At 38.6% G+C, this 10,871-nt stretch overlaps 2 protein-coding genes across 2 annotated transcripts; one reads left to right on the forward strand and one right to left on the reverse strand.

Moving 5' to 3' along the window:
- The first annotated feature begins 179 nt into the window (after positions 1-179).
- ifnphi4 (interferon phi 4) lies at positions 180-1,653 on the forward strand. Its single transcript, XM_030078359.1, has 5 exons — positions 180-311; positions 555-629; positions 963-1,112; positions 1,371-1,448; positions 1,567-1,653. The coding sequence occupies exons 1-5, from the start codon at positions 180-182 to the stop codon at positions 1,651-1,653; spliced, it is 522 nt and encodes a 173-aa protein (XP_029934219.1).
- Positions 1,654-2,108: 455 nt separating this feature from the next.
- On the reverse strand, positions 2,109-5,636 carry cd79b (CD79b molecule, immunoglobulin-associated beta). The gene is made up of 5 exons (XM_030078139.1): positions 5,499-5,636; positions 4,687-4,992; positions 3,948-4,066; positions 3,359-3,412; positions 2,109-2,748 (listed from the first exon to the last, which is right to left on the reverse strand). Exons 1-5 carry the CDS (start codon positions 5,548-5,550, stop codon positions 2,653-2,655), a joined length of 627 nt encoding a protein of 208 aa, XP_029933999.1. The 5' UTR covers positions 5,551-5,636; the 3' UTR covers positions 2,109-2,652.
- Positions 5,637-10,871: the final 5,235 nt, after the last annotated feature.

Here is a 10,871-nt window from a genome sequence, read left to right on the forward strand (position 1 = left end):
CAGCCGCTGTCATGTCATGTCGGGAAAGTGAAATAGGCGCGTCGCGGTGCGGCTGGCCTATAAATGAAGCGCAGGCCCGGAGCTCACTTATATCTGCTTTAAACAGCACACCTGGACGCTGAGGGAAAAATAAATCAGTTACCTGCTGTCTACACGGGGAGTTATCATACTTTTGAAAAATGTTCAACAGGATTTTTGCTCTGTGTTTATGTCTAACTCTGTGCGGCCAAGGCCTCTCTCTGGGATGCAGATGGATGGATCACAAGTTCAGCCAGCAAAGCAAGAGCGCCCTGGATGAGCTGCGCACGATGGTAGGTGGACTAATATATGCAGTCAGTCAGAAATGCAGATAGATAGATATACTTTATTGATCCCAGACAGGGAAAATTTATGATGTTGGCTTTTTGCTTTGATGCATGATATGATGTCAAAAATGAACGTGCTTTCTTGTGTGTGTGTGTGTGTGTGTGTGTGTGTGTGTGTGTGTGTGTTTGTGTGTATGTGTGTGTGTGTGTGTGTGTGTGTGTGTGTGTGTGTGTGTGTGTGAAATCTAGGGTGGAAATTACACCCAGAACTCTTCAGGGGTTGACTTCCCAACAGGCCTGTACGAACAGGCTTCACAGGCATCGGTAAGTCAAACTGTCTTGAATCCATGACTGAGGGAGCTGGCTGTTTGGTGGATACAAGTTAAAATATCCCAGCATCTCCAGGAAAAATACAATAGAAAATATAAAAAATACAAATTATTGGTTCACTAGGTAAAATTAAGCAGGTATCAGAGAATTTCCCTTACACCAAAAGCAGCTGCGGGTTTGAATATGTGAAGTATAACAAATTGTGATTTTCAGAGAAAATTGTATTATGTGTCAGTCATCTTTGTGCAGTGAAAATGCAGAGTATGTGTTTGCTTTAATCCTTTATCAAAAAAGGCTGAGGATAAGACTAAAATGCTCTCTTTGCAGGCAGAGGATCGGCTTAACTTCATGGCACAGGTCCTCGAGGAGGTGGTTCACCTGTTTGAGGAGGACTGGGACTCAATGCCCTGGCCAGAGACCACAGTGAACAACTTCCTCAGTGTTGTAAACCAGCAGGAGGAGGGCGTGCGCTCCTGTGTAAGTCTCAACAATGGACCAAACACCCACACAGACACACACACACTAACCTGGGGATCACTGATCCACATGAATGACAAATGCCATGCATCAGAGCCTTGATTCATCTCATTCACATAGAAGTCCCATCACCTTACATAGACACTTTGCTTATAATATAGTTTTGCAGTGTCTTTTTCATGTTGATTTCTTTCACAAAAGCTAAATTTATATACTTTTTTTTTTTTTTTTTTTTTTTTTACCTTCTGATTCATCTAGATTGTCAACCAGGGAAAAAAGAGCAAGAAGCTGCACATGTACTTCAAGAGGCTGTCACGTCATGTACTAAAGGACATGGTAAGTTGTCTATCTGTCTAGCTGTCTGTCTATCTGTCTGTCTGTCTTGGGCATAACACTTTAGCTGAATATATATTTTATGTTTTTAACAATAATATTGCTCTCTTTTTTTCTGCAGGGACACAGTTCAGAGGCATGGGAGCTGATGAGGAAAGAAATCGAAGCCCATCTGTTGAGAATAGACATACTGGCCGCATCTGTGTAACACCATTTAAAATCTGTCTGTCTGTTTGTTTATTTATATCTCTGTGTCAGATTATTTATTTAATATATATAATCATTATTTATTTGCATATTCTTTTTTTCCCTTATTATTTATGTATTTATTGACTGATTTTGTTGATCGTTTGATGTACCAAATTAGACTGTTTTTTGTTGATGTGTCTGCTTACTAAGCAAACTTGAAGTTAGCAATATATTTTTGTATTATTTATTGTTTTTACAATTGTTTATTTATTTATTTATTTATTATAACGGTAATGTCAGTTATTATTTTTTACCTCATTTCCCTTAAGATTGATTGATTAATTGATTGATCTTCTGCAGCAAATTATTAAAAAAATACTCTCTCAGGAAAATGGAAATGCATGTTTTTTTGTTACATTATTTCTTTGTTTAATTAAATTGTACATTAGGAATATGTACAGTTGGACACAGGTGAGGGTTTACGTACAAAGATATGAGGGACAAACAAGATAAACCACACATTTTTGTCAAACAACTCATCATCAAACAACATGCAGCACTATTCATTAAAAAAAAGCCACTCGAAGCACCAAAAAAAAAAAAAAAAAAAAAAAAAGGCGCTTTTGTCATGTTTGAGCTGTAGAAAGGTTAAATTGTGCTACAGGAGATGTCACCTCAGTCAGATTTGTGCTCACAGCATGCAGAGAGGTGAGCTCAGCACAGCTACTATCTCACTCAAATAGCACCAACACATCAGGATATCAGTTCAGTCCACTGCAAATTAACAGCAAAAAAGCATGATGACACATAGCAAACACTGTAGGATGAATATGCCGTTTAACCACAAGTGCTTTTTTCGTTTTGCTTTGTTTTGTTTAGTTACCACAACAGCTCATCTCATTGGATGAAAGTGAAACATTTCTTTGTCTGGGCAGGACCCTCTCTTGGGACGCTGAGTAAAACTTATGGTAAGTGTGCTGAGGCGGTGAGGTCTGCAGCAACAAGTGGCACAGCAGTCTCAGTCCTGCTCCCAGGGGGCCTCAGCGCCCTCAGGCTGAGCATACACAGAGATGTCCTCGTACAGACCTCCTGCACACGACTCGATCGCCAAGCCCTGGGTCACACACACACACACACACACACACACAGATGAAGTTTGGTTTTTAGCATTTTGCATCCATGACTTGAGTACGAGTGAGGAATCTTATCTTTACTATATAAATTCCTAGGTCTTAGTATGTCAGTGTTAAAGTTAAATGCAACACCTCAGAACATCTCATTTGCATATGGGTCTTAGTTTTATAACAACTATAACAAAAACACGTCTTTTTCATTGCAGTATTGCAAAGCTGTGGTGTCATACTAAAGAATAACAAAATTTGAGCAAACTAGATGGTGGCATGGTAACGCAAGTGTACTGAAATAAAAGTGACATGAAATAAAAGCACTTGAGCCACTGTGTTATAACAAGATAAGACTGTGGCTACATGCTCACTGGAGCAGTCACTGAAGTGTGTGTGTGTGTGTGTGTGTGTGTGTGTGTGTGTGTGCGGAATGGGGGTGGGGGCGAGACTTATAACATCACAAATGGGACCAGGAAGGGAACGCAATATTGCATTTACATACATTGTAGGTTACATCATATTGCATTATAGGTTATGTACAATATAGGTTATTTCTCAAACTTTTAACCAATTATTATCAACACTGCAATGCAAACCTACCTCATAGATATGATCAGTTTCAGGTATTTCATAAATGGACTCCTTTTTCTTTATCTGTTGAAAAAGAAGAAGAAGAAGAAGAAGAAGAAGATGATGAAACAAACAAACAAATCAAAAACATAAATGACAGCTGCAGCTACATTTATTTCTAACATGTTCTTTTTATCTCATTTTTTTATGTTTATGAGTTTGCTCGTAGACTTGAGATGTACTTGAGATGACTGCATTTCATTACAGTCCGTATAGGCAGTTTTATAGATATAGTGATGTCAAGATTGTTGTTTTTACTGTTTTTTTTTTCTCTTCTCTTTAATGTTCTATTTTGTTTGTGGAGAGCACATTGCATTATATTTGACCTTATGAAATGTTCAGTAAAAAGCAGCTTCTGAACCCACTGGCCACTATGGTTGATTGTTAAAAACACTGACTGGATGCTCTCATTTTTTCCTTTGAATTTGGCTTGATGCTTACAGTGAATATGAATATTGCTGGAGTTCTGCAGGGTGCCATTGCTTCACTGTTTGTGAGGGGTTTCGAACACATCCTGCCCTGTAGACGGCAGTGATGTTGAGTGTGTCTTGTCACTCACCAGTGTCTGGTTGCGTAGTAGTAAAGCAGCAACACATATGGCCAGCAACAGGCCCTGGAGGATGATGAGAGTGTCTTTCATCTTGCTCCTGCGAAGTAAGTCTTCACGTTTTGTTGGCCCTGTGTGAGGCAACAGGGAGCCGAGTGTAAATGGTGCAGAGATTAGTTAAGCAAAAACAGTTAAAAGTAATAACCCATTGCATCAGATCTGAAAATTAAGATGACATTACTATATAAGCCAGATGATAATGTAACGGTGACAAGCAGAAAAAGATGACAGGTAGCTCTATATGATCAAACAAAGATCAAAAATGTGTTGGTCGCTCTTGGAAGCAGAGAAAACAGAGAACTCCAGATATCAGGAAATGTGACAATGATGAAGGAAATATTAAAAATATTTATTGTTGTGGCTAAGTGATTTAAAAAGCCAAGATGATTCAACCACTGAAGGTCTTCATCATTAGTTTCTAAAGCCCTGCCGAAGGCCTTCAGTGGTTGAAAACTTCAGTGGTTGAAAACATTTAGCCACTACAATAAAGGCTTTTTAATATTTCCTTCCTCGCTTTCACATTTCCTGATATCTGGAGTGCCTGGATCGCCGTCTTACATAATATAATGGTGTTTGGGCGTGTTTGAGATTGATTATCAGCCCTTTATCAAATGAATCCTTTTGGGGAAGCTTGAGCATCTGCTTTGTCTCAACGTCTGCAGACTTGCACAGCTGAAAAGCAGCCACTTACTGAAAACTTGCACTTCGGTCCCTGATCCCCATGTGCTGTTCAGTTTGCAGTAATACACTCCAGTGTGCTCTGCGGTCAGAGGTTTGATGAAGAGGTGGCGCCCTACAATATTGACCCCTTTTTTGTTTGATAGTTTGATGCGATCTTCAATCTTTTTGTCATACTTAGTCGCCATATACCACTCTATCCAGTTATTGTCAGACAGTTTTGCCGGCCTGCCCTGACATTCAATGGTCATCTCTGATTCGGTTCTCATCCGAAGGAACCGGGGCATCTGGTAGAGTGACTGTTTTAGTTCCAAGGCCACTGTGAGGAGGAATAAAACAGGGTTAAGCACTGAATGTCAAAATCTTCTGGACTTTATTTTCTGTCAACATTCTGGCAAAAAGTCACTTTTTTTTAATCTCTCAAGACAAAGAATTCCTCGGTATCCTTCACATAAATACATTAAAATAAGAAAAGAGACATTGAGTCATTAACATTACAATGTTCTTATATACTATTTGTCTCGAAGGGTAACTTCCTCATTTGCCCCCAGATGGTCAGGAAGTACTGGTATTGTAGATGGAGTCAAAAATAACATGCAAAACACTTGCATGCAGTATGGATGTAGGTATAGATACTGAAAAATTCTGACAAAATTACAATGCTTTTTAGCGGCACCACAAGTGGTAGGTTGTAATAACAAAGTCATAATATTCTATTTGTTACTAATATTTATATTTCTTACTAGTATTCCTATTGATGTATGCATCATTTCCTACACTCTTTAGTCATCAGTCAAAATATTCCTAAATAGAGTTTACACTTACATGAGAGGCTGACCAAAGCAAGCCCATAACATCCAATCAGTAGCCAGCGCATGATGATGATGATGGTTGAAAGTAAAATATCCCTATTACAGATGAATACAAGTCAGCATTCCTCTGCGGTTGTGAAAACCTTGCTTGCTGGGAGAAGAGGTGCCTGCACTGGTGGGTGTGTTAACTGTTTGGTTCACACCCATGACGGCATGCAAATAAGGGGAAGGACAGAGTCAGACCAAAACAACTCTGATCAACATGCAATTTCCACACGAGGCCAAAACTTGAAAGTCAGTCGAATTTACATAAAAACTCAATTTCATTCATACCGCTTCAGTGTTTTGAATCTGAACATTGCTTTCTCAAAGGTAGAAAACTGCTGTAAATGGTAATGACATCAACAAATCATTTAGAGACTAACTGGAGGCGTACACTGTGTTTCAGATATTACACTCAGTGGTCACTTTATCAGGTCCACCTGTGCAGTCGAATGCAGTTCCATAAATTCTACCTTGTACTAGACTACATTATACTGAGAGGAGTTTCTAATTTTTTGTCCTCCCTATTTATATTCATGCACAAAATAGTGGAAACAGCTCTCAATAAAATGCAGTCCAGTACAACAGCAGCACTAACTAGGAGCTCAATGTCAAACATAGAGTTGAATGAACACCTCTATTACTGTGACAACAAGAAAAGCTGAGCATTATAGGCATCAGAAAAGTAAACTTTATGGCACAACAGTTGGATTAGATTGTATTAGATTGTGCAAGTGGCCACTGAGTGTAGATGCTCATAGTTATGAACCAACAAAAATGCACATGTAAAATTAGTAGTAGCTTTTGTTCTTGATGACAAGAACAATTGGCTCTTCTGACATTTTGGCTCTTATATATAGTTTTGCAATACAGTTCATGTTCCCAAACTGAGATGGCACAGAAATACAGCAAAATTTATATCGGAGTGGGAGTTTGTGTTTATTACATATTATTGTCTTACCTGTGCACTACTTCAGAGCATATTTTGGATGCAGTTTGGTATATCTACCATGCTATTTCTATACAGCATCTAAGTCCAATAATGAGTGAACATTTTATTACCAGCTCAGCCAAGCGCATCATGTTTCCCTAATTTTCACTGTCTCTTCTGTTGTACAGATTTTGGCCAATTTACATACACTGCATGGGAAGGTGACAGACCACTGTTTCTGTCATCAGCTTTGTCAGGTACTAGTAGGCCTCAGTTAATAACTATGTAACACTGAAGGGAAATACCTTTCTCACACAGTAATGATAATGAAAGACAATTCAGAGGATTCAGAGGAGCCTTGGTCACGATTAAATGAAAATCTGCAGGCCTCATACTTGACTAAAGGGATGGCAGCTGCACCATAAAACTTGAGATTGTATCTCTCCATTCCCAGTAACAGCAAAAAGGGATACATTAAAGTGGTGAACCTTTCAGTACTTCCCCAAAAGGTATTCAAATCAAGCACAAAAACAAAGTGGCCACAGTGGAAAATGACAGTCCACAGTGTCTGATGGACACTGTCGACTGATGAAGATATTTGAGTCAATCAGCATTAATGTGGTGGACGCTGGCTGCCACTGACCCATCTATATGGCAGTTATGATAATTTTCAAAGCATTTCTTCAGCTGAGACCACATCATGTCTCTAATGTGGCCCGGCCCTGGGGAAGGCACTGTGAGGTGTGCAACCTCAAAAATGCAAATAAACAAAACTTCCCTTATCTCTCCCAAAATGCTGTGTTTAACATTTTGCTACAGAGAAAAAAAAAGAGTAGTTCCTCTATTCAAGAGTGTCTCTATACTGAGGATGACAAAAAAAAACAAAAAACAAAAAAACATTAACTCTAAAAAACATTAAAACACAACTACATTGAAACCTGGATCTTTTTTTTAGTTTTTCTATTTCACAGGTCTACTAGTTAAAAGCCACCTTGCTTCCCATGTTAAAATTAAAAGATGTGACACATTCTGGGTCTGCAGTCAGCAGTAACCGGCCAGATATCCACACAGCCAGCAGAGGGCCTCAGTGTAAATGTTACCAACAGAAGTTGCCTTAGAAAGGTGTTGGGCCACGACAAGTCACTAGAGCAACTTCTCCAAGTCTGTGGAACTCCACTGGAGGAACTGAGCTCCATTCTTCGAAAAGATACTGCACACAGAGAGGTTTATCATGGTGGGGCCACAGCGCATAACACCTGTCATTACAAAGACAAATGCACATCTGACAGTTCACGTGGGCCTGGTTTACAGACATGTGGAAAAAATGATGTGGTGAGATGAGTCATTCTTGATTGTAAATCTGAGCAAGTGGGCGAGTGACGTCCAACAAGAGAACACTACAGGCCTGAATGGTGGACCCCGACATTGAGGGGGTCCTCTGGCTGTGTTATGCTGTATTTCTTGGCATGGTTTGGCTCCACTTGTGCCCTTAGAGGGAAAGCTCACTGCAAATAAGTAAAATTTATTTATATCCTGTGATGAGTGGTCTCTTCCAGATTGAAAATGCTCCCATCCACAGGCAACCAGGGCTCACTGACTGGTTTGTCCAGGATAAAAATTATGTAAATCATTTTCATGGCCTTCACAGTCACAACATCTCAGCCAAGTTGAACACCTATGTGAGATTTTAGAGTGATGTGTTAGTGCACTCACCACCACCATCATCAAAACACCAAATGAGGGAATATCTTTTGGAAAACTGGTGCGCCATCCGTCCAGTAGAGCTCCACAGACTTGTAAAAATCTGTGTCAAGGGGCATCGAAGCTGTTCTGGTGACTCGTGGTGGCCAAACACCTTAATAAGTTTAACTTTATGTTGTTTTTTTCCTTTAATTTGTCATCTGTCTGCATGCATTGACAACAGACAAAAAAAATGTTGCTTAGTTTTCTCCATGAGTAATGTTTTATTCTAACAACATAGTTTCATTTACAATATTAAAATAATATAAATATACAATACAGAAGAAAAAAAAGGCTAAAAAAGTAAAACTTCCACCAATGAGCACGTACAGTATATACAGGCAAAAGTGACTGTGGGTGTACCAGTCAAGCTCTCCATGTGATTCTCCCTTCGTCAACATGTAAACAAAGGTGTAATATGTCTAAATTATTCATACAATTGTACCATCGGAGGAGAATACAGCCAAATGGTGCAGCAGTGCAGTCAATCTCAAGTAGGACCGCTGCAGGTCTCATTACAGACTTCTGACAGGAATAGCTGCCGTGCTGTGGCAGCATGATAAGACAAAGAGACCCCTTGCAGTTGACAGGTTAGTCTTTTTTTTTTTTTTGTCCTGGGTTAGTGTCAAAACAGAGTGAAATACGCAAACATACGCTGTTTCTGAAAAGAGACAACCTCCTACAGTCTGTTACAAAACCTAGAAAACTATAAAAGTGCTTATGTCATTCATTTATATATTTTCAGAGTAAGACATTTTAAATCAGTTAAGACTTACACAACAGTAAGTGAAGCAACTTTTCAACATCAGGACAGACTTGAAATGCACTGATCTACTGGGCTTTTTGTATTTTAAACACTGAAATGTAATTTGATACATACTGGATAATTAAAATGAAAGAAATGTTAGAAGTATATTTGGCAAATTTTAGCTATGGAGTATTTCATTTACTAAATATTTCAGTAAGTGTGATTGACTAAATCTAAGGACGAACTCCTTTCCTTTAATTTCAGGAAGCTGACAAGCAAAATATTGTATCAAATTGAAGGACTAACACAAAATAAACCCCCATTTACCATGTATATAACAAAGTAGCATTATTGTAATGTTGTAATTTAGAATACAAACATAGAAAAAAAAAAACAGAGGACAAACATATAATGTAAACATCACATATAAAGTTGACTGTCACAACCTGAATACTGAAATGGAAAACCACCCCAGAGAAAACAAGTGAATGCTTGCTTTGGTGAAATTAAGGTCAGTCATTTTGAGATAACCCAATATCTGAGAGGACAAACAAACAGCAAAAACAAACAGGATATTAATCAGACATGCATATATTACTGATGAAATCATCTTGGAGACAGGAAGGTCTCTCATTTACACAGGCGACTGCTCCAACTTGACCTGGAGAGATATAAATAGTGCAATGTAAACTGGGTCTTTCTGAATGAGCCTGTTAGCGTGATACTTTGGGCGCTGAGGGACACTGTTTGATGGTGACTGCATGAGCTGACCCATGTTGTTACTAACTAACCATCATTAGTTATGGCAATAGAGACCAGGGTTTCACTGGTAGATTGGTAGACTGAGATACATTTAGTCCAGAATAGCATTACTTTTTAGATGGAGATTCTCATGTTACTAAATTAATACTACTATAGAAAACACTGTGCTGTAATGTATACCATTAATTGAAATAATTTGCATGAGGAAGCCTCACAGCAATGAGACTCCACATGAAAGTGACTTGAAGTAAGCAGGAATAGGAATTTGCTCCATTTTATTTTTCAAAAATGAAAACAAATAAAGTGACCTCCATTTCTACCATTTAGCTGTTACAGCTATTACAGCACTGAAATGTGAGTTTCAGTGTGTAGCTCTCATGAATGACATGAATGCAGCGTAAGATCCCACTGGAGAATAATTCATGTTTTGGGATGTGATATTCAGGTTGCTCTTTGAACCAAATCTGGGGTGCATGTTTTGGGTTTCTGGTAATACCAATGAGAAAAAAAAAATGTTTTGCTAAATTAATGGGAGCTGTAGGGCCAACCACGGCATTGATTAAAATCTACTAAAAAGCCATGTTCAGACATTTGGGAACTGAATTTACATATAAAAGTTAACAAACTACTTTCCAGATTTCAGAAGTGGTGGGCGGGCAAAACGTTTCTCATGTCTTGCCATTTTAAAGCTGCTTTTTCACCGGACATGACAAGTCATTTCACAGGTTCGTGGTCCACATTGTCTTGATGTTGCTTCAACAACAACAAAAATTAACACACTACCAAGTCAGGCAGCTGCTCACTGTCTTTGCTGTGGGTGCAGTGCTCTAAGTAAATGTAATGAAGTTATGTATATGGGTAAATATACACTACTTTGACAAGAGCTACACATTAGTGCCTGTGCAAGAAAATCTAATTATGGCTTTAATTTGTAACCAATTTTTACATTTTATTGCAAATTTGCTCGATTGTACATTTGATTTATGTCTGTTAAGTGACTTAAAAATTCTTCTAATTTAGCATTCAACAAAGTGATGCTGATTTAAAGTTAATAGCCACTCAGATTCAGTTGACAGCACTAGTCAAGGTGCATATATATGGCTATTAGCAATCAACCCATGCACTCCAATTTTAGCTGGTTCTTAGACTACTGCTAGTCCAAA

This window comes from Myripristis murdjan, chromosome 19, assembly GCF_902150065.1.
Source record: "Myripristis murdjan chromosome 19, fMyrMur1.1, whole genome shotgun sequence".
Classification (NCBI taxonomy): domain Eukaryota; kingdom Metazoa; phylum Chordata; class Actinopteri; order Holocentriformes; family Holocentridae; genus Myripristis; species Myripristis murdjan.

Excerpts from the sequence above, each read along its gene's own strand:
- ifnphi4 (XM_030078359.1), top strand. The coding sequence starts at position 180 with ATGTTCAACAGGATTTTTGCTCTGTGTTTATGTCTAACTCTGTGCGGC. Across the intron at positions 312-554 it reads TGGATGAGCTGCGCACGATG|GGTGGAAATTACACCCAGAA; the intron begins GTAGGTGGACTA and ends TGTGAAATCTAG. Across the intron at positions 630-962 it reads AACAGGCTTCACAGGCATCG|GCAGAGGATCGGCTTAACTT; the intron begins GTAAGTCAAACT and ends CTCTCTTTGCAG.
- cd79b (XM_030078139.1), bottom strand. The coding sequence starts at position 5,550 with ATGCGCTGGCTACTGATTGGATGTTATGGGCTTGCTTTGGTCAGCCTC. Across the intron at positions 4,993-5,498 it reads TGCTTTGGTCAGCCTCTCAT|TGGCCTTGGAACTAAAACAG; the intron begins GTAAGTGTAAAC and ends TCCTCCTCACAG. Across the intron at positions 4,067-4,686 it reads GACCGAAGTGCAAGTTTTCA|GGCCAACAAAACGTGAAGAC; the intron begins GTAAGTGGCTGC and ends TGCCTCACACAG.